The sequence below is a fragment of the Salarias fasciatus genome, chromosome 3 (assembly GCF_902148845.1).
Source record: "Salarias fasciatus chromosome 3, fSalaFa1.1, whole genome shotgun sequence".
Classification (NCBI taxonomy): domain Eukaryota; kingdom Metazoa; phylum Chordata; class Actinopteri; order Blenniiformes; family Blenniidae; genus Salarias; species Salarias fasciatus.
The window spans coordinates 22,027,263-22,050,740 of record NC_043747.1 but is presented as its reverse complement, the minus strand read 5'-3'; the positions used below and the strand labels follow the sequence as shown (position 1 = coordinate 22,050,740).

The 23,478-nt window shown below is 45.3% G+C and overlaps 1 protein-coding gene across 1 annotated transcript; it reads right to left on the bottom strand.

Annotated features, from left to right (window-relative positions):
- capn1 (calpain 1) lies at nt 1-23,350 on the bottom strand. The gene is made up of 22 exons (XM_030085677.1): nt 23,218-23,350; nt 18,948-19,649; nt 17,655-17,724; nt 13,629-13,747; nt 8,858-8,991; nt 7,849-8,017; nt 6,046-6,129; nt 5,128-5,213; nt 4,156-4,230; nt 3,905-4,065; nt 3,662-3,822; nt 3,579-3,590; nt 3,293-3,504; nt 3,128-3,167; nt 2,835-2,900; nt 2,695-2,752; nt 2,529-2,593; nt 2,390-2,458; nt 2,172-2,250; nt 1,977-2,093; nt 1,843-1,901; nt 1-1,770 (listed from the first exon to the last, which is right to left on the bottom strand). Exons 2-22 carry the CDS (start codon nt 19,203-19,205, stop codon nt 1,744-1,746), a joined length of 2,121 nt encoding a protein of 706 aa, XP_029941537.1. The 5' UTR covers nt 19,206-19,649; nt 23,218-23,350; the 3' UTR covers nt 1-1,743.
- Nucleotides 23,351-23,478: the final 128 nt, after the last annotated feature.

Sequence of the window (23,478 nt, the reverse complement as noted above, 5' to 3'; positions counted from 1 at the left end):
GGTTTCACACTCTGAACACCAGCTGGTCACAAACGTGATAATATTTATGCAGAAACCAAAAATGAGAGAGAAAAAACGACAGAAATTCTCCACAAAATCACATTTTTGCACCATCCTGAAGCCATGAAGTGAAAATATCAAGACTATTACAGACACAGAAATCTGAAGACACCAAGTCTCATGAAAATCTCCCAACGTTTATTTTCCGGAGCGTGTTATGTCAAGGATTTACAGAGGAAAGCCGCGCGGCAAACCAACGTATTGCATGAAGAGCGGGTTCAGAGAGACCCAGACGATTACCTCTGCAAACATTACACAATGTTACATAAGCGTTACTCTGCAGAAACTGAAGAGCTCCGCTGTCTGGATGGCGCCGGCGGAGGCTTTCGGCTTCCAGGACAGATCCTTCACGACGTATAAAAGACACTGACTGATCAGATATTTGGCAGAGCGACTCCTTATTGAGAGAGAAAAAAAAATCACCTTGCAACACATTATTTCCTGCAATATACCAAAAAAAAAAGTGAGGTGAAATTTCTGAATGTAGAAAAAAGAGGCAGGCAGAGAAAATGTCACGTTTCACACTGCATGCACACAACGTATCCGTCCGTCTTGCATAAAGGTTCATTAGAAAAAAGTGACATCTTGTTCCCTTGGAAAGAAAGTTCGGCACGAGATGTAAACGGAAGGCCGTCAAACAAAAACATTTCAAAGATTCTTTTCAGGTTCTGTTCTGTTCTCCCACTGTTAATGTTCATGACGTGTGTGTGTGAGTGTGTGTGTGGTTTTCAGAATGATCATTTCCATTTTTTTTCTTCCAGTTCTTTCATTTGTAATTCAATAAACAAGCATTGTACATGTAGTTGTACTTAATTAAACAGCTTCACCTGACGTGTGAAGACTGAGTTTAGAGATTATCGATCGAATCTGGAACACAATATTCCAGCTCTGATGCTGTTTCGCAGGTTTTCATTGGCACATTTCTTGACTTTGACAGCATCTTTCATCAAAGACTATTATATATCTGGCACCAAAATAAGAAGATTGTCCAGCTTTCAGTGCAATTCCACTGAAAACCAGGGGAGGCAGTTACAATCCAGGGCTGATTTCCTGTTCATTTTAAGACCCAAGACCAATAAATGAAGAAAAACAGCATGACTTTAAACCAAAGTCACACAACGATTTTTACATTTCTTTGCTGACTATTAAAAAAAAACCTTACTGACAGATCAGTGGTCAGAAAATACCAAATCTGAATAGTTTTAACTGGAAATCATAAGCATGTAGACAGTTTAATTGTTAAAAAATCCTAATGATTGAACAAAACTGATTGAAATATCAACAGATCTAAACAGACACAAAATATAAAAAGACATTTTCCTCATTTATGTGTTTTTTTGTATAATTTATATGTCTATTTAACTGATGACAGTGCTTTGTTTTGTTTTTATAATTTCCAGCTGAACTGCATATTGCTACATTGATCAAAAAGTCAGGTTGGAATAAAAAGAAACCTTCAATTCAACCAATAGTTTTCGATCTCCGCTGAGTAAACTGATTGGCACGCGTTTCCCGTACAGGCACTGTAAAGATGGAGTTTACAGGTTTTGGGCGTCGGAGAGGAGAGAGGGACAGCTGGAGGACCAAAGGCACTTAATCCAAAAAAGAAATTAAAAAATAAAAACATAGAAGAAGAGAAGAATCAAGTGGCGGGCCTGGAGGCGCAGAGGAGAGCCGCCATCTCTAGGCAAACATGGTCAGGGTGATCCACTGAGGGCAGAGGAAGCAGGGTCAGAATCATTCACAGCGACGCTGAGGAGGTACGTGAGTATCCGGTCATACCTGGAAGAAGTTTAGCGAAATCTGCCCGTCTTTATCCGTGTCCATGCTGTGAAAGGTCTCTGTGGGAAGACACAACGCGGTTTGAAATGAATCGAACACACACGGCAGTGACAGGAAGCTGCAGGGCGACTCACTGAACATGGTCTCCAGCCGGACCAGGCACGTGACGAAGTTGTCGAAGTCGACGGACATGTCGGCCTCGGTGTAGCGAAGGATGATCAGCTGGAAGAGGTGGTTGGTCAGCTTGAACCCTGAAACACACAGGAGGACGGTTTAGCTCTCAGAAAAAGACCGAACATCAGTTGGTTTCCTTCATGTTGGAGCAGTACCTGCAGACTCCAGAGCCATCCTCATCTCGTAGGAGCTCATGGTGCCCGATTTGTCCAGATCGAACTGCCTGAATATAGTCTGAGAAGAAAGATGGACGAGAAAGCAGCTGGTCAGACATCGGACCATCCGGCTGGAAGAACTGGCCGGCCGTCAAACCAAACAACGCTTTTACGTAAGCGAGGCACAATCGATACGGGTGTTTGATCGCGGCTCTCACCAGGTATCGTTTGATCTTCTCCCACAGGATGTGGAACTCGGTCAGGCCCAGTTTCCCGCTGCCGTCGTTCTGGGTAAAGAGGTTAAGGAACACGGCCAAAGGTCGCAGAGTCCGGCCGTCGGGTCTCTTTAAAGGATACGTCCATGAGGTTGATCATGCTGCGGCACGCTTCCTTCGAGAAGCCGTCGGTCTTCAGGTCCTTATCTGCTCACATCGGGGGGGAAAAAGAAAGAAAAAATAAAACATTTAAAAATGGACGAAATCAGGTCAACAAGCGATAAATTCATGCTTCCTCCGGTACTGACGTTTGCTGATGATCCTGTTCAGGATGGTCTGCAGCTCCAACACGCTGATCTCCATGTCCTGTTGGCACACACACACACACAGTCTGGTAACACTCCGTTCACACTACATCAGTCTGAAACGTGTGTGTTTTTCCCCTCACCGCTCCGGCCAGCTGCCTGAACAGGTTCTTGAATCCGTCGTCGATCTGACTCTCGTCCAGGACGGTCTGGAACACAGAAACCTTGAAGTTCACCTCAGGCTTGTATTGTTTTAATCAGCAACACAGTGTGTGTGCTTTCATTCTAAAAGCATAGAACAGCGCCCTCTAGTTGCCTGACATTGATTTTAGCGTTTCTGCTGTTTCCATGGAAACGGAAAACATTTTCTGAACTTTCGCAACTTTTTTGAAAGGAAAAAAAAAAAGAAATGAAAAAAGGGATTAGCCAGTCTCACCTCTGACTGCGGTTCTGCGATGACGTCGTCGTCGAGCTCCCTGAGGGACGAAGAAGAAAAAAAAGAAGAAACCAGCGTTAGCCACTCGGCAAACGTCAACACAGATGTCTCGCCGCCCGCCCCCCCCCCCCCCCCCCCCCCCCCCCCCCCCCCCAGGCTGCTCACTCGGAGTTGGCGGGCTTCTCGGAGAACACCCGCAGCACGAAGTCGGCCTCCTTGTGCGGCTCGAAGGTGGAGGGCACGATGATGTACTCGCCGGCCGGCAGCCGCAGCCGCGAGCTCACCTCCCGCAGGTTGATGAAGAGCTCGGAGCGCGCGCTGGAGGCGTGCGTGAGGAAGAAGTCCCGCTTCAGGTGGACCCCCGAGCGCCCCTTGAACTGCAGCCAGAGCTCGGGGTTAGCGGGGGGGGGGGGGTCAGAGGGAGGAAAAGGGGGGGTGGAGACGCTCATACCTCATTGGGAACCTGCAGAGAGAAGTCATGGTTAGCGCTAAGCGACGGGAGGTTTCGGGAGCCTCGCCGGACGACCTGCGGACCTCGTAGACGGCGAACCCGATGGTCTCCATGTCCTTCCCCTCCCGCCGCTTCTTCCTGCGGTCCTTCTGCATGAGGGCCACCAGGAAGGTGCAGTCCCTCTGTCCGGGGGCGTCCGGGTGCTGCAGCGCCAGCTTGAACTGGGGATTCAGCCAGAAGGTCGCTGGTGGGGGGAGAAGAGAACGAGAGCGGGCCGTCGGTGAGGGGTTTGATTCGGACGGTTCGCCGCCAAGCCGCCGCCGTACCCGGGTAGTTCCTGCAGCCTCCGGCGGTGCTGCCCCGCCTCCACTCGCCCTGGTACAGCGAGGTGCTCCACTTCTTCAGCTGGCTGTTCTGCAGGGCGTCCGCCGTCAGGTTGCAGATCTCCAGACGCGTGAACTCGCGCAGGAAGTCACTGAACGACATCCTGGGGGGCGGACACAGACCCGCTCCGTTCGTTTTGATCGCTCCTTCCAATAACGTGGGAGCGGGGATCAGTCTCACGGTTAGAACTCACCAGAATTCACCATCTTCGCTGCGGTTTTGCAGCTGACCTCTGACCCCGCGGTCGACGCTGTCCCACTCTCTGGAGCTGGCAGTTTGACAAAGAAACGGCTTATATTAACAAAACGTTTCAATTGTTTACTTTTCACGCCGTTTCTGTTTCCTTTCAAAGAAGAAAGCTCTGCCGCGGCCTCATAGAGTCCCCTCTGTGATCCGGGTTTCACTTCTCAGCTGTCAGTGCTTAAATATAAACTAAACAAAACAGCATGTTCATGTAATTTAATCTGATTCAAACAGGTAAAAATAAGGCCAAAGTCTTAAACTGTCTCCCTGCTTCAAAAGCAATTCAACAAGTTTTCTGAACCAAAAATGTGTTTGATGGAGTAAAATCTTGCGCACAAGCAGCACAAAGAGAGAGAAAAGGAGTTAGCAAGTCTCAGCAGAGCCGTGACATAACGCAGCACGTCCGGCATGTTTTACTTTTCAGACCTTATGTAATGTCGCCCCGCCCTCCCCCCATCCTGGACCACCGTTCCTGCTCAGGAGCCCACTGAACAACCCCTCCCCCAACGTCTTCTTTCTCTCTGCAAGACGCCTTCGAACCTGAAGTGGCGAATTTAACAGTTTTCCAATGCATGCAAGGAATTTTAATTGTTTTTCAAAATCCAAAACAAAGGTTCATTTCAAAAGACCAGGGATTTAATTGTTTTTGTTGAACCACAGAGTGAAGAAAATACCACGAAGAGCCGTTTACACGGCAACCAATTCATATGAAAATGCAGAACTTGCATTGGGTGCTTGTTTGCAACGGTGCTTGCAAAATGCACCTTTTTGAAAACGCTCAGGCGTTTTGGGATTTTTTTAAGAGTTTTGAGCAATATTTAGCATGAGTAATTTAGCTTTAAATTTTCATATAAAACCAGCCAGGCGTATGTTTCAGCTGCGCTGTGTTCTCCACTTGGTGCGAACCGGATGAGGGTCTTACTCGTCGCTCCAGGGCCCGGTCCACTCCACCTCCCCCCACGGGTTCCTGATGCGAACCAGCTTGGTCATGTTTCCCCTGTACACCACCTGCACAGACAAACAAAAAAACACACCTTTTATAATTATTTCTTGGCGTATATTTGTAGCATTTTGAAATTTCCACATTTAAACAGAATGTATTATCATCATCTGTCCATGTTGGTTAAAAAACTGTGACTTTTACACCATATATAACTGGAAAACATCCTTTTCTTTTTCAATGCAATTTCATTTTAACTTCTAGGTTTGAATAGAAAATCTTTCAGATCTTTATGTGGATTTTTCAAAGCTTCACATTAAATTTCAAACACATCCACGCACATAAAACTGATCTGAATGAGCGACTTTACAGGACAGATGTGTTGTGTAAGTCTGAAAAGTTACGTAACATATGGCACACGTCGCATATGTTAACCCTTTAAGGAAGGGAAAAAAGGAGTTTTTATGAAGGAAATGTGCACTAAAGCAGCTTATTGGTTCCTTTTCCATATGCTGACTGATGTCTGAAAGATAAAGATTACACACACACCAAGTGGAATCTTCCTCAGATCATTTTGACGAGGACTGAATGACCGCTTGTGCCTTGTGGGAAAATATTAACTCCAGACACAATGTAAAGGTTTGTTTAAAGAGTGTTTAAAGGATTGTTCCGTATTGTGTGTTTGATGTAAATGGTTTAATTGTTCATTAATGTTTTTTTTTTAAATCACTAAAGTTATAGTTTTATTAAGCCACAGCATAAAAGGAAAACGGACTGTGAGAACGCAATAAAGCAAAATGAGAAAGGTTTAGGTGTAAACGGGGCCTGAGCTGCCAGAAGATGCGATGGTCGTCGAGCGGCGGTCCCGAAGGTCCCGAAGTTCCCGGCGCCCCGGCTCACCTCGTACACGGCGGTCACAGAGTACGCGTGTCCCTTCACCAGCTTCTTGAACGTGACGGCCTCCATGTCCATCGAGCTGGAGATCTGAGGTGGGGGAGGGTGAAGCCGGAGGTCAGAGGGGACAACACGGGTCATGAAGAGCAGCTCATTTTCACAGTGTACTGCGATAAAAATATGACTTGAGATCAATATAAACCCGTATGCAGATGATGTTAATGTGTTCTGCTTTGAGATTTATTCCATCAAATGTTCAGCGGCTGTGACTTGTCACAAGTGGCTTTATTGACCTTTAGTAGATTTGTGTCCCTGGTTGTAAATGCATACATGCATGGAAACATGATCTATAATTTATCTCAGCTCAGTCAGACTTTTGTGAAACATATAGTGCAACTCCAGTGGAGACTCATTTTATGGCTACAACTGCTTATATATTTATTTATTTATTTATATGTGAATGGATCCCCATTAGTTGCCACCAGGGTGACATCTAATCTTCCTGGGGTCCATACCTATTAAACAGTCATAAATTGTAATAGTACGCAATAAGCAGAGTCACAGATAGTGAATGGAGTACATAGAGTAAACAATCATAAAAAGCAATACCTAAAAGCATTAGTCAGTAGAATACAGATAAATAGGTAAGCGAATGCATATACATAATTAAAATAGAGTGAAAAAGACAATAAAACGATTAAAGCATCAAACAACATTAAAAGTGCACCAACAATTAAGTCACGTTTTAAAAATTTTAGCCACCGTGTTTTTAAACCTTTTTATGTTGTTCTCATTTCTTACGGACGAAGGTAGATTGTTCCACAAAATAGCTGCCCTATAAATCATTGTTCTCAGCATTGCCCCTGTTTGAGCCTTCGGGAGCCATATAAGTTTTGCCATATGGCGCCTGGTCAGATGGTTATGGCGTTGATGAACATATGTAATTTTATCAAAGAGAGGCCTTGGTTTCATTTTTATCCGTACATTCTGAAGAAAAATAACAAGATTCTTCTGTAACCTTTTCTCCACATATAGCCAAGAAAGACTATGATGCATATAGTTTATGTGTGTTCAAAATGGGCACCGGAGAACCATACGTGCAGCTTTGGTTTGCATAACCTGTAGCTTCTGAATATCTTTTTGTGTGGTACCCGACCATACGACTGAGCAATAATCTAAATGCGATAAGACTAAAGACTGGGTGACATATTTGACAGATGCATCTGTCATGAAGTAGGCACAACGTCTAATATTAGAAAGTGCTATACCCATTTTCCTCACAATCTTATCAACGTGACGTGATATATACTTCCACAATGTTGTGATCATTACAATTTAATTTCTCATTTATTTCATTCCAGATTAGTTTTCAGCCAAATCCTTACTGACGTCGGCCATTTTTTTCTATGCTTACTTTGTGAAATATTGTATTATTTTGTTTTTAATTTGAATAAATTACACACTTTAATATAAATCGGAGCTTCACAACCCCCATGGCATTTTGTTGAGCCCCCCTCCGGAAGGGAATCACTGATCTAAAGTCCATCTGCCACTTGCCGACCACACTTTCACGAGGTCAAAAATTATACAGTGGAAACTGAACAGAAGTGTAAGCCGCTGTCCCCAGAGACCTACTTCAGTCCTCCTGCCTGTTTCAGACCATTCCCCCGTCTTCACTGCCCCCTCCTGGTTCCCATCCACACCAGCACAGTCGATTTTCACTCACAACTATTAAATACATCATCCTATTTAGGAAGCTGAAACACTTGAGCGTATTTTATTTTGATGCGCAGACGTGGCGGTACTGACGTCGATGGAGCAGCCGAGCAGCGATCCCCTCTCGATCGCTCGGCCAATGATGCTGAAGAGGTCCGACGGGGCCTTCCTCAGCTCGTACATCTCCGTCACGCCGCCGGTGAAGTCCTCGAAGCCCTCGGACGTGCTTCCTCCCGACAGCGCCTCGTAGCAGCCGTTCAGCCTGCGACAGCGGAGAGCGCCGGCTTCAGGCCCCGTTCACACGACAACGGCTCACATTTTCAGAGGAGACACAAACCGAGCGTTTTCAAGACTCATTTTTATATTTTCACTTGAACCCGTCAGGCGTGTGTGTGTGAGTGTGTGTGTGTGTGTGTGTGTGTGAGGCTGCTGCAGCTCCAGGGTACACGGTGTTCCCGTTCTGAGCTCACAGAAACGGCGTAACGAAGCGCTCTTCAGCTGGCGGACGCTCTTCTGTGAACAATGCGGCTGCGCCTGGTTTTTACAGCCAAGCAGATTTACAGCTGCGACCACATCTGCAGGCCGGAGCCGGATATCCTTCCTGCTGCTATTGGGATTCAAACCCCCAAGTCCCCCAAAACCCAAGGTCAAGACTACACCCACTGCACCACCGTGACGTCACCATTCAAATCCTGGAAACTCACTTCAAGAAACCTACTGACTCTTAATTTGCTGTGGAAGTGTAACAGGAGCTGAATTTAGACTTCAGCATCAGCTCGAGCTGACGTCTTTATGTAACGTGTGAAATGCGAGCTGGGGGGGAAAAAAAGAAGAAAAAAAAGTAATCTGCTTCAGCTGTGCTGTCTGATGTTCTGGAACTTTGTTGGGAAAAGTAAAAGTGGGTCAAATGAAACTAGTTGGAACTAGAGCAGCTGCAAGTAAACACTTGCATTGCACCAAAAGAAAGGCAGCAGTGTGAATAATGTGTTCACTTCTGGATTGAAGTGGTTTAATCTGAACAGGTTTAGCAGCTGACAGGACCTGATATCTGGACTATTTGATCAAACCGAGGTGAGGTTTGAGGTGAATTGGCGAGTCTTACTTGGCGTAGGCCTTCTCCAGCAGCGCGCTCCAGAACTCCGTCCCCTCGGCCGAGTGGACGAACAGCAGCTTCCCGTCCTTCACCGGCAGTCGGTCGTCGATCACCACATCCACCCACTCGCCGAACTGCCAGAACTGCGGCGCAGCAGAAAGAGAACGAAGCAACGTTTAGCCACCGACGCTCGACAGCGCTTCAAGTCAAAACACACCGTTAAAGAAAAGTTTTGAAAACGATGATGGCAGAAATGCTAGTTTTCATGTCTGTTTTATAGTTTCATATTGGTTTGGGAGGACACAGGGCAGAATCAAACTAGCAACCTTCCAATTCAAAGACAACCATGTCATCAACCAAGCTCCTCAAAAAATAAGGCTTCTTCAAACTGAGAATATGCATTAATTCACGGCTTCACATAAATGGATTTCAGGTTTCTGGGGATAAAAATAGAAGTATCTCACCATCAGAGTGAGTTTTCTTTCAGCCGACAGATTTATAGAAGAAATCAAACGCATAAAGACAAAAATATCCACATTTCATCTGAGAAACGAGACCAACGCGGCATCAGAGCAACAAAGTCTCTATGTGCTGCTATGCACACACCGATGTGTGTGTGTGCGTGTGTGTGTATATATATATATATATATATATATATATATATATATATATATATATATATATGCACAAAAGAATAAATGAATGACTAGTCAAACTAGAAACAAAAAGAAATACATAGTAGATGTCTGTAATGTTTAGATGTAAAAATGTAAATATGCAACTATGTGTGTGAAATATAAAGAAACAAAGGTAAATTTGTATGTAATGTTTTAAATCACTAAATTCCATTTCACTTGAGAAAACTTGAAGTATATATAATTATGTGTAAAAATGTATAGTGTTAATAAAATGTAAAGTACGTCATGAAAATAGATATAAATGTGTACACAATTTCTGTAGATGTAAATATATGAGTAATAAAACGTAAATAACTAAATACATGCATGTAAAGGCTGTATACATACAAATGTATATAAAAGTATGTATATGTGAATAAATGTAAACAACAAATGTGAGTCATTCTTATATGTGTAAATAAAATAGATGTGTTTATGCACTGTGAATGGTGTATGTTTATATTACATATGTAGATTTGCATATAAAGTAAAAGTTCAAATGTAAACAAATGCAAATGTATGTAAATAAATGGGAATTTATGTAGAAATTTAAAAAATTGTAGATTAAAATGTGAATTTTACAAAGTATTTTTTTTTAAATATATAAAAATCATGGAAAGAAGCAGGAAAACACTGTGTGACTCTGGGGGGGTAAATAGCAAGGCATTGCTCAGGAGGCAGAGCCTTTGGCCCTGTGGCAGATGTCCAGCAGGGGGCAGGAAAAACCAACTGCTGCAAGATAGAAACACCAATGGGGGAAAACTTCACCTAAATAAGACCAAATGTGCCTTCAGCTCAGGGGTCAGCTCCCTCCTCTGTCATGGCTTTCCTAAAACTACATGCACCTCCTTCATTTAACACATATATCTGCTCGTAACTCTTAATCCCTTCATACCATAATCGTCTGCTCACATAGACACGTCTATCAGGAAGCTAATTATGAATAAATTTGAATAAGAAACAAACAAAAGCATCCATTATAGCTGAAATAGCTGATCCAGCTAAAAATAGATAAAACAGGTAAAAATGGTTCAACGAAGCTGGAGGAGATAATATATCTTGAACATCCAAAGATGCCTAATAAGTAACCGCGCTGTTAGAGTTTATGCGCGTAGAGAAAAAGAGATCAGTCCTGCTGAAACCATCAAGCAGGAATTTAATAAACGCCGCTGGAAAACGAGGCCTGAAGGGCAGAAAGACGGTCTGATGAAGGAGATCCGTCACTGTCAGAGTCCCTGTATCAGCCGGACACAAACGGAAGGAAGCTGCAGGGTTGACAATTGGCAGATAAAAATATGCCACAACTGGAGTGTGTGTGTGTGTGTGTGTGTGTGTGTGTGTGTGTGTATGTGTGTGTGTGTGTGTGTATCTATAATTAGCCCATGTGTCTGCAGGATGAGTTTCATCCTAACGTGATGGATGGATGGAATCAGCACGCTCTGCAGAGCTCAATCCACCTCTGGGAAGAGCTGTGTCACAATACGGCCGACTGCAGACAACACACACACACACACACACTCGATTCTTAACCCAATTAGGACTCCCACAGTCAACACTCGTAATAACATTTTTGGGGATGACTCATTCAGGCTTAAAGGATCTAAACACACACGGGAATCCCTGGAAGACTCGCCTTCACGCTGCACGTATCGGCAGCGAAACAGACGCTAAGCTGTCAAAACGAAAAGACGTCCAGGCGACTGGACAACAGGACGAGTAAACTGGAGCAGCTGCTTGCTAAACGGAAAACAATCACGTATATGTGAACTAATTACACTCTCATTCATGTTAGTTTACATCTGTAAACTGCTGCTCTAAATTCCCAATCCCTCCGTACTGAAGAGCTTAACAGTTAAAAATAGCTGATCCGGCGAAAACTGAAGATTTGAATGCTGATTTTTAAACTTAAAACATTTCAAACGGTGTTCATTTTTCATTGTGCTCTTTGGTCGGTGTGGTTTATAATGTTAAATGTGAGTCGTGGCGCTTGATGACTTACCTTTGGTAAACGGCGCTTCAGTGGAGATCATGGAGTGTTACAGGAGCTCAGTGTGTCTGAAAGTGATCAAGAGATCCTGGTGTGTGTGTGTGTGTCACCGAGTCAGGCGAGTGCAGACACGATCTGTGCAGTGTTTTATCGATCCGTCAGTATCGGATGAGTCAGCTCTGCAGTGCTGTGTGTGTGTGTGTGTGTGTGTGTGTGTGTGTGTGTGTGTGTGTGTGTGTGTGTACAGTGAAATTCAGAATGAATGATTGAACGCCTGTTTCCAGTGCGAACTCTTCCATGGCTGAGCATTGAGGCTGGATGTTTCCTGTGTGTCGGTTCGTGTTCTAGATTCTCCGTCACTCCCTTTGCATTTACGATTCGGCCTTGATGAATGCGACCCCCTCTCCTCCAGTCCCCCCTCTCCCCCCTCTCCTCCTCTCTCTCTCCGTCTCGCTGCTTCTTGGCGGGCTGACAGTCGACTTGGCAGAACCGCACCGCTGCATCAAAGACAGCGGCCGATTTAATGCCGTGCGACGGAAGGTGGCAACGAAGGAGTTTATCTGCTGTCTCTCTTACTTTCAGGAAGCAAAGAGAAGCAATGAAGCAACAACGTCCTCTTCACACGACAACATTTCCGAGTAAAATACATGCTGTAAATTCGGTGTTTTTCTGTAAACAAGCATAGTTTCCAAAAGATTGCTGTGTAAATGCAGAAACATGAGGATTTTTCACTTCAAATGTCAAAGAAATGAAGCTTTTATAAGTAATCACTAAGAAACCTGAAGACGTTCATATTGTAAAACATGGATCAGTGTTTCCTGATGTAGTCTGCATATTGGCAGGGCTGCAGCATTGTGGCTCAAGACAAAATATCGAGTTTTTTTTCACTTAAAACTCGATTTTTGATTTCTTTTAGTTTTGTAAAAAATAATAGGAAAAGACCAGCATGAATTATTTCAAGCACTTGTAATTTAAAAAAGGGGTAAAAAAAAAAGTTCTTATTTGGAATAAGTTCTACTGCAGCTCTTAAACTCAGAAAGCTAGATCTCCTCTTTTTCACTGATGGCTGCACACGCTCGAGCTCCGCCTCCCTGACAGGGCGGCCGAGACGCGCCCGTGTTGTTTCAGTAGTAATCCCGTCTCGGTGGCTAACATGTCAACGTCTAGATAACGTTTAAAAAAGGCTCGGATCAGAGCTCGGTAGGAAACTTCCACCTCATTCCAAGCCGGGGAAAACTGTCCTCATGAGTTCAAATCACCTGCAGCGTGAAAGGGAAACACCTGAGCCGCTGTGCAGCAGCTGTGAGTGAGTGTGTGTGTGTTTGGGTGTAGCGCACAAAGCAAAGTCCAGCTGATAAGATGGGGAGAAGTGGGTGAGAGCGTCATGGGAAGAGGGATTTCAGTTCGAGCCCCGGCAGCAGCGTCGCCTTGACCGCCGCAGATAGCAGCTGATATCTCAGTCCTCACAGGGCGTAGCTGAACACAGAGTCCCACCAGGTGAGGCTCCTGAGTGGGTGTGGACCCGCTCTCTCACTCAGCGCAGTCTGACAGGAGCTTAAAATAGAAAACCTGTTTTGTTTTTTTTACCTCTGGTGAAGAATCTTCACATCAGACTGATCTCGACCGACTATGAGAAAGTTTTAATGTTCCAATAAATCCATCAGATTACTGGAACATGTTGATTTCTTCATGAAAATGAATACATACATAATTAATACATAAATTATTTGCTCCCCTGTCACATCTGATAGCAGTATCGGTACTTGGCGTCAGCAAGTGATCAAAGGTTAGAGCTCATATTGCCCTTTCAAAAAATGCTATCAGTGCTTCTCTAATCTACGTTTTGAAATCAAATTAATTGCAGTAGCTATGAATAAAGTTCCAAACAAAAATGGAACAAAGTTAGTCAAATGAAGAGCTATTCTGGACTCGAACAAGCCGGAGAAATAAAAGGAAATAGCCTCAGATCAAGATAAACACAGAAATAAAGAAATAAGACTCCTGAGACCGCTCGTCGTTATTTCAGGCCTGCCGCTGCCATACAGCCGGTCTCTCATGTGTCTGCTGTGGTTCTATTTTTAAGCCACCGCAGATGCAGAAGGGAAGACTTCCTCACCTGGAAGTGAAAGATGCCACAGTAGCCGTCCCTGAAGCTCTGCCCGTGAGGAACCACTCTGTGCAGGAGGTCGTCGTTCAGGGTGAGCGAGGCGATGGCGGCCAGGAGCCAGCAGTCCCCTGCAGAAACAAGTCAGATCTGTCAACTAAACATTAGAGGGCTTTAGCAGCCAATCCCAAGAGGATAGAGCAGTTTCTACCAAGCTATGCTTCATCTTCTGCAGTGATTCATGAGATTCTGGTGTGTTGGAGCAAAGAATGAATGGAAACATGCAGGTCTTGAGGATGCTGCAGTGATCAGGTCTCCAATCCTGGTCCTGGGGGGACACCGTCCTGCATGTTCCAGGTCTCACCCAGTCGCAGAGAGGACTGGAATGAAGGGCTTGCTATTGGGCTTTTTTAGAACCTCATTAGATCCACGAGTGCTGAAGCAGAGAGGCATTCAGGACATGCAGGATGGGATGGCGGCCCTCCAAGACCGGAATCCAACACCCACCTGCTGGATTCATACAGAAAGTTCTGAGTCTGGATTTAAACCTGGACCTTTTCCATGTGACTATACAGTACTAGCCACTGCACTATCCTGACATCCTGCTGCAAATTTATACAAACAAACATGAAAAGCTTCGAAAAGACATCAAATTTCAATCAAATGATTAAAACTGCATTTTGATGAGAAGAATATTTACCAAGTACCGGAAACAATCACTCCTCAAGTGCCGAGAACCATTATGGGAACTCTTCCCAGGTAACAGAGACTATGACAGGAACTCTCCTCAGGTACTAGAAACCACCACAGGAACCGCCTCCATGTAACCAGTTCCATCACGGGAACTTCCTCCTGGTACTAGGAACCGTCTCAGGAACTCTTCCAGGTATTAGATACCACCACATAAAAGGCATCACCAGAGAAACTTATTCACATTTTTAGCTAAGGACCAAGAGTTGTTTTAATAAATTTGTTTATGTGGAAATTAAAGGCTGCCAAAGTTGCTCCAGGCGTCGGAGCAACCAAATAAGAAAACAAGGCTAGAGTCAGATTACAGGAACGCAGGTCTGAAAGATCAGTACTATTAAAAGAGAGGCTTCAAGTATGCTGGTCATTCAGAACCACCGGATCGAAGACAGTTGGCTTTAATGAAGAACAATCTGCCTTTCATACAGAATAGCCCGGAATCAGAAGAAAAACAAGTCAACTTCTCTTCCTTTCCTTTGTATGATATCAACTGTTGTTTTTTTAATGATGAGATGGACATTCTTGATCCTTAAGATCCTTCAGTCAGCAGGGTTTAAGGTCTTCCCGATCCACAACTCCTGAACCTAATGTGTCGCCATCAAACTCCACTGAAAGTAAGGCCACTTCCAAACCCTTCAGGACCGGGAAACCCCTCCTCTGGTCCAACTCATTCATGCTGCGCTCCTATACAACTGGAATGCTCTTGGGAAAACACTCATAAAGCTGGAATCCTCCCAGTAACGGCTCAGTAAAAGGCAAGAGGCAGGAAATGTGTTTGCACAAGCTTTTCGCTCTGGGACATGGGAGGGGTCAGAAGAGTCGGAAAGGACTGGAGATCAGGCTGAACGTGAGTCACGGTTTGCAGGAGCTACGCCGAGTCTGAGACACAGTAGACATTATCGGCTCCGGAGGTGAACACCACCAGCAACTGAATCAGCAGAGTTAGCATGTTGTCGCTCACTGATTTACATGCATCTTTGTGCTTTGAGATTAACAGTGCTCTTTCTCTTGCCCCAAATTATAAACTGAGGATGAGGATACTGAGATAAGATAAATCTGTAATATATTGTTTAAGTCAAACGGTGCATCAATCAGCAGAAAAGCTCCAAAATCTCCATCATGGCGCTCGCTGGATGTAAAACAAAGACGCTATTTTTTTCTGTCTCAACGTTTCTGAAACAAGGCATGAATTATAGATGGAGCTCTGTGTCGAGCTGGAACCAACGCCGGCAATAAACTGTTACTTGTACTGCTGAATCGACTGTTAACTGCAGTCGCTTTCGTTCTCCTTCAGGCTGTCCATCTCCATCTGTCTCACAATGAGCTAATGCAGCCGTGACGGCTCGCTGAAGGAGAATCCGGGTCGCGTGCGAACCAGCGATCTCGGCGATCGGCATCTCTGCAGCAGGAAGACGAGGGTGAACCGCCAGTTTATGCAAGGAGGCCGGACCGTTTCTTAATCAAACGCAGTGATTTCACATCGCTGTAGCGTGCTAGGAAGTGAATAAATATCTCACAACTCATCAAACACAAGCCCGAGGGAGAGAACAAATTTAGCTTTGTATGAATCTTTAACGGTTAATGCTCTAATATTAATCAGGATCCCAGCTGCAGGTGGAGGTTGAGTCTATTGCTCAAGGTCATGCCGTCTGCGGGAGAGGGGAGGTTTACTTATTCATGACTTACATCCACGCTCTCCTCGGACTTAAGAAGTGCTCGCCGCACTCAGTCACCTGCTTTTTTTTCCCGCTTTTATTTTGGGCTGCTGTCTTTAGCTTGAGTTCATGCAGGATTGTTTCTTTGCATGAAAAGTTGATGCACGGATTTCTTTTTCATTCTCACCCGTATTAGTATTCATGGTTGTGTGGTTAAAAGGAGCCCAGCAGTTTGACGTTGCAGCCAAACAAGCGGGTTTCTGTACGCTTGCAAACCAACCACGTTGTGGTTCCAGATTGTTTGCGATTGCGACACCGTCCAAAAAGCTACACCCTTGATCAAAGACAAGATGTGGCACTGCAGCATTGTTGTGGAAGCTGCAGAAGAAAGCCTCATTTATAATCTATGCAAGCATGGGAAAGAGACACGAGCGCTTCAAGCAATGTAAAGGTCACTGCCGTCATACTTCCAACACACTGGCAGCAGTGTTCGTCATTCATTCCACCAGAGGGCGCCGCTCGAAATCAACAAAAAGGCCAAATGCCAAGAACAAGAATGCAGAAAATTCAAAGGTGACCTCGACAGTGACAGCAGGACTGGAAAGCCATTTAGATCCACTTTAAGGCCCAGTTTACACCGCATTTCAAATGAAAACGCATTGTTTTTGTATTTTTGTTTCAGAAAAGTTCACATTGAGTACTGTAGACGTGCTGTTAATGTGTGTATTAGTCACACTTTAATCATGTTTAGCATCTAGCATCACTGATGTGTGAGCACTGAAACTCTTTAGCATGTAGCATAACTTAAAGTAAAATTCTAATTTTAAAGCCAATTTGAATTAAATTCCCTGGTTCAAAATACAGTGAAAAGTCTAAAATACTTCTCCTGCAGCTGTTGCATTCTGCATATTTTTACAAACTCACCCTGACAGCATAGCTTTGATGGTAGCTTGCTAGCAGCGGGGCAGCTAGCTTTCATGGCGGCACCACAGATTTCTCAGCTTGGGTCTCAGTGTTCCGTTGCCTCAGTTACTCTGAGGAAATTTGTTAAAGACATATCTTGTGAAAATTTCTAAGAAAATTTGATGTTTGGCGGCCAGATTGGAGCCTCTTTCAGGCTAGTTTTTTTCCACATGCCTTATGTTTGACACCCCCGCTGAAGTGGGTTAAAACTTCCAGCTGATGTTTCAATGTAATAAAAAGCACGTAAATTGCCGTAAATTGAGTCTGTTTGAAATGCATGTATCCAGTTTAGACACAGATCGAATAAAGTCTGAACACAACAAAAAAATCAAAAACCCGCTGAACGGATCACACATGGGACACGACTCACTCCGGAAACACCGCAGCCTTGCAGCGGAGGAAGAATTCCTGCTGTCGTTTCAAAGCCCGTGTTCACTGTTGCCGAGCGTAAGCCAGTAAAAATAAAACCGCAATAATCCCACGTGCATTGTGCCGCGTTCAGGCCGGCACACGGCATTGTTGCAGGAGCTATAACGCAGGAGTTTGATCTAAATGGTTCTGTGTCAGCAAACCAAGCCAGAGGGTTGAAGCTCCTCTCCTCTCCTCTCCTCTAATAGCTGAATCATGCAGTAGTAACACTCCAACAGTTGGAACCTCCCCCGGCGGGACTTACCCAGAGCTCCCTGACAGATGTCTGTGCGAGTAGCTCCATCCACGATGAACTCGGGCCGCTTGCAGATCTCCTGTCAAGCACACAAACACGCAGATGAGCATGTTTCTTGCCCGTGGATACACTTTTTCCCCCCCTTTTTAACAACACGGTACATTTGTCTTGCAGTACTGTAACAAGCTGCGATTCACAGTCTGCATGAATGACAGAACAACTGAATCATAGACAATCTCAAAGCGATTAACAACATTTGAACTAAAAACGCAAAAATGTTAACTTTTTGGGTGTTCGTTTACAGAACGACGGTGCCTTGGGAAACTGAAAACACAATGTTTTAAAAAGGTTTCAGTTTTGTCGCCGTGTAGACGGACGAAAACGACACTTTCTGAAAACGCTGCCACTGCACATGGGCACCACGACAGTAGCGAATAATTCCTCTGAACCTGCATACTGTGCTCTTGCATTAGGCTTTTTAAATATAAAATACAAGTACTTGTATCAGACTAAAATAAGTACTTATATTGGTTCTCAGTATCAGCAAGTAGCTGTCAGTGCTTCCCTGGTTCTCTAAGTTATAAATATTTGCACATTTTCAGTAATATACAGTAAAAGGTGTGTATGTATCTTCAGTAGAAAACTAACTGAAATTGGCAGCAAATCTAAGGTTTTAAGAAATCCAAGGAGTTTCGTGCCAGAGTCTGGTTTCTCCTGCCTCGCCGTGTCGAGCGTGAGAAACCCCACGAGGCTAAAAAAAGAAATATTCCATTACTTCTCGTGCCCCACAAACACAAACCATCAGACGCACGGTTGAATTCACTGCAACACTAAGCATCCCTCTCCCTCTCTCTCACACACACAGACACACAAGCCTGAAGTCTCATTTTCACCCAAACACACGGCACAGATTTTTTTTTTTTTTTTTTGGGAGAAGGGGGAAGCGAGCACCGTGACCCAGCCTGAATATTACAGATCCCGCGGTGCCGGCGAGGCATGCATTATGGAGCGTCTGACTTTTTAGGAGAGTCGAGACCTCGGGAAGCAGCAGAGCCTGCAGACACACACACACACACACACACATATTCTCATGCACGTGGTCTGCGAGAGGAGCTAAGAGGCTGCAGTCATGTAGATGATCTCGACCTCGGGTGCTTTTAAGCTCGGCGGCGACCCGTCACGGCATGTGGAACGAGAGCCAGGCGGCCGCGATGAGGACGGCCGCGCTCCGCGCATTCATAACGAGACCGCGGCGTGGCGAGGCGAGGCGAGGCGAGGCGCCCCCCGTGCCGGGATTCTCACCGTGGGCCTCATCCAGCGGACGCCCTGCGTCTTGGAGGACCGGGGGCCCAGCTCGTTGAATCCCAAAGACGAGGAGGCGCAGGGGAACAGGTTGTCCTCGAAGAGCCTCCCGCTGCGGAGGGTCTGGGATTTCAGCGACTGGTAGTCCTGGCCCAGGAACTTCACGGCATTGTGGTTCTGCCCCAGACCTTCATCCCGGTCCCACTGGCTCCTCAGCCTGGCAGCGATGCCCGTGGCACAGATGCGCTCGTCCACCATCCTGAGCTCGCAGATTTTAACAAAGCAGGACTGGGACACGAGACTGAACTTCTTCCCCTCAAGAGTCAATAATTAAAAAGGCAGATGTGACCTATTGCACTGGCAAACTCTATCCGGAGCACAGCGGCAGCACAGATGTAAATGTAATATAAAGCGTTAATGGCTTGGAGGCTCGATCATAAATTAGAATAAAACATCAGTATCCATTAAGACAGGATTAAATAGTCATGAGAAGCTGCCGCTGGGTTGCGGTACTTGTGGCTGGAGGAGATCTGGAAGCTTTTAAAGCGATCCTGAGAGCTGAGGAGGCCCGAGCTTCGCACAAGAGGGAGATTTCTTCTTCTTTTTTCACAATGAAGGCGGATCTGATCCCAGTTTGTAATCTTTGTCCCGATGCCAGGGCTGCAGGAATCAGTCCGTCTTTATCCCAACAGCTGTTAGACCCTAAAAAATAAGAGAGAGAAAAAAATTGGTTTAATATGAGAAAGTGAAGAGAGAAAGCATGCACGTACATGCATATCTCTGTACCTGTGTGCACATTCATGTGCCACAGACAAAAGGCAGCAGCTGCACACTCCCTATATGGACACGGACAGCTTATAAAAGACAAATGAACCCTCCCTGCCTCTTTTCAGCCGGTTGCATGCACGCATGCAACCTTCCCATACATTGCACAATGAGCACATCAGAGTTAACTTTACTATGCAGCACTACATGTGTGCACAATGTCAATCAGAGAGATGTGAAAGTCAGTGTTAAATCAGGAGGCTGCGTGTGTGTGTGTGTGTGTGTGTGTGTGTGTGTGTGTCTGTGTATGTCCGGATTCAGCACGTGGCGCACAGATGGTGAAGTTTCCCGATGCACAATGAAGGCGGCGAACAAGCAAAAGCTCTCTCAGACTCTTTAATTAAGCAGAGCCGAGGACGGGGAAGTGTAAACTGTCATTAGTGCCACCGACGACTTGACAGAACTGGAGCTTCGGAGGGAGAGAGGAAGAGGGGGGGTGAGAGAGAGTTCGTCTCGGTGCAGTCCCGCCGTCACCTCAGCCAGAGCCTCAGATCACGAGCATCGTCTCTCTTCCTCTGCTACCTCTGATTGTCAGACTCTTCCTGTTTCAAAACCCGGCTGACAGTCAGGCGGGGAGCCGAGCAGAAGGAGGCCGTCGCCGGCCGGGAGCGGCCGCCCGCTCGCTGTGAACCGCACCCTTCACGGCACACCGTGAAAGAAAAAAATAAAAGTTTCCTGAACATGAGTCTGCAGATTGCAGCTCTCTGTCGTTTCCACATTTACATGTATCGTACACTTGTACCTGCTAGTACAGCCAAAAGCACTACACTTATCCTTTTTTAAAGAATTAATCCAAGTACTAACCTTTAGATACTCGCTAGCCTGGATTTGAACCAGCATCCTCACAGCGCGGTACGCTCTCCTAACACATCACCAAGTAGGAAGTCTGATCTGATGACATAACAGAAGGTTCACCTCACTGGGGGGGATTGTAACACATCTAACTGCTTCAGCTTTTACTCTGAGTCACACACTCGCTCTCTGTCTCACACACACACACACCTGCCATGCATGCTCCATCTCCACTGGGAGAGATTCGGTGTCTTGCCAGTCGCCGCCAGTTAAAAGGTTTTTTGGCCAAATCGTGCTTCACTGCGGCTTCTTATGAGACAGCAAAGAGATCTGTGCACTCAGGAAAATGCTGTGTTGCACATTTTGTGCTTCACACCATCACTGCTTTCAATAAAGTAATAAACTGAACACTCACATCTAAAGTGTACCCCTCCAGTCCAGGCACGCCACTATAAATGTATGACTACGACCCCTGCAGCTGTCGGATGGCCTCGTATTACCGAATACTTCGAGCATCGAGATCAAACCCATCTTTACCTCCCGGGTTTCAACACAGCAGCAGACTTTGCTCCTGATTTCGCTTTATATGATTTTATTGTTGGCGACTCTGAGTTCAAGCAATAATTTATGAGCAGCTCTATGTTTGTAGCTCTATGTGCTCTAAAAACACAGCTGAGCTGAGTGTAACTCAGTTTAATGGAATGTTACTGACCGCAAACAATTAGAAATAGGCTTAATAAATACTGGTGTTGTTGAGTAGCTGAAGGGGAGGACTTGTCCTTTTAAAATCCCTGATTCAGGTGATGAAATTTTATGTAAAGTGGTTTAAAATTGTCCAAAATCCCACACATTTCCACACTTTTAATCAAGAAAAGACCTTTAAATTGACTTCAGCTCTCCTTGAAATTTCCTAAACATCAATAAATCACTACAGTTCTACAGTACAATGTATTAATTATAAAAAAAAACAAAATTTTACTCAGTAGACCTATTTTGTGAATATTTAAAACACTTTTTTTGTGTGTTTTTACAGATAAATGCATCAATTTTGTGAACTCACTGGAAATAATGCAAAGATTGTGTTTATGCTATTAAATATTTCAATGATGAGCAAAGATCTGACGATGGGTTGAGTACGGTCGCGTCACCACTGAAACAGTGAAGACATGCAGCTGCAGAAATCACACACACACTCACGTACACACACACACACAGAGCCATCCATGCAGAGGTTTTTAGCTCTGCTGCGTGTTATCAGGGCACGCTCTGCCCAACATGGCTACCATGAATATTTTACCCCCTTTACATGAGAAACACACACACCATCTCTTCATGGATCTTACTTTGATTTGTTTACATCTGCAGCCATGAAGGTGATCTGTACACCAAATACTTTTGGCAACAAATTGCAATGCACAGCAGATTTCCTCTGTGATCAACAGCATGGAGGGACGACGGTTTTATTGCAATGCAATCTGAGAGGCGTGACGGATCATGCAGCTATAAGGAGCGACAGAGTTATGAGATCCACAGGTTTTAAGGGCAATGTTCAGAGTGACGTGTGGTTTGTTTGTTGCTGTTCCTTTCTGCTGATGCATGTCTGGGTCAGCAGCGGTTTCCCTCCTCAGACAGTTTCATGAACCAAGCAGTGCCTGCAGGGTGTGTGAAGCCCAGCCCCCGTGCTGGCCGGCCAGCCATGCATTTTCTGCATGCAAGGGTTCATATTCCAAACAAGTGAAATCAAATATCCAAAGTGTCCGCTTTTACAGTCACAGAGAAAATAGACCCGCAGAGAAATGAGACACTCATGGGTGATTTTTATCACCGAGCAAGGGCAAAAAAACAAGAAAACAAAAAACAAAGCAGTGTTGAAGAGGAGTGATAAACATAAAAAAACAATAAAGTGGGTTAATTTCCTAAAGGAACACACCTCCAAGGATCAATAAAGTTTTATCTAGTCCACCCACCTTACACTGCTTTATTAAAGTCCATCTTTACTGCAGATCCTAGAAAATGATAGCCACTCACTCAGTCACGCCTACAAACAAATTCATGCCAGTCACCAAATACCACCAGGACTCAAACCCGCAACCTTCTTAGTCTAAGCGTGCGAACCACGCCCTCCGCCCATGTCAACACAGCTGGATCTGTTTCCTAGCATTTACAGTGGAGTTTGGAGCATTATAAAGTGATTTAGTAGAAACTCGTAGCGTGTGATACGGCCTGCCTCAGATAAGCGGGCGGTCCTGGTTAGGTGTGGTTCCCCGAGAAAAAGATACAATGTCCAACCGCCAAACGGCAACGCACTCCAACAAGTTGGCCCATTTGGTTTCACCTTTCACACAACATCCGCCTTCAAGCAGAAAAAAGAAAGAAAAAAATACTTTACGCAAACAAGCAAGAGACGCTTGACGCATTTTAACTTTTTTTTTTTTTTTTTTAACTAAAACCCCAAAAGGACTGCTTCTGACGCCTCCCTTCTCTTTCATTTCCGCGATGCAGCTGTGCACAAACTTCAAGCCCTCCTCGGTGGAAAAAGTTCAGACCAGGACGCGGATCTGAAATCTTTCCAGCTTCACGCGGCGCGACGCAAAAACTCCGACAGAAGCGGACGCGGCGGCCGAACGCAGACCAGGACGTCTGTCGTGTTTACCTTGACGGCGTGTTTCCTCCCAGTTCTGGAGACTCAGTGTGACAGCTGAAAGGCTTTCCCTTCCATGCTCGGTGGAGATCCGTCCCCTCCTCCTGCGCTCTGTGCGCTTTTTGCTCTCTGTGCGCTCCGAGCGTCCGGGGCTGATGCGCCCCCCTCACAGTGCGCATGCGCCGTGCCCACCGGGCACAATTCACTGCAGGAGGAGGAGGAGGAGGAAGAGAGGGGCTTCACACGCCCTGCTTCAGTTTTGAGTCTTTTTGA

Excerpts from the sequence above, each read along its gene's own strand:
- capn1 (XM_030085677.1), bottom strand. The coding sequence starts at position 19,205 with ATGGTGGACGAGCGCATCTGTGCCACGGGCATCGCTGCCAGGCTGAGG. Across the intron at positions 2,459-2,528 it reads GCATGATCAACCTCATGGAC|AACGACGGCAGCGGGAAACT; the intron begins GTATCCTTTAAA and ends CTCTTTACCCAG. Across the intron at positions 2,094-2,171 it reads GATGGCTCTGGAGTCTGCAG|GGTTCAAGCTGACCAACCAC; the intron begins GTACTGCTCCAA and ends TGTGTGTTTCAG.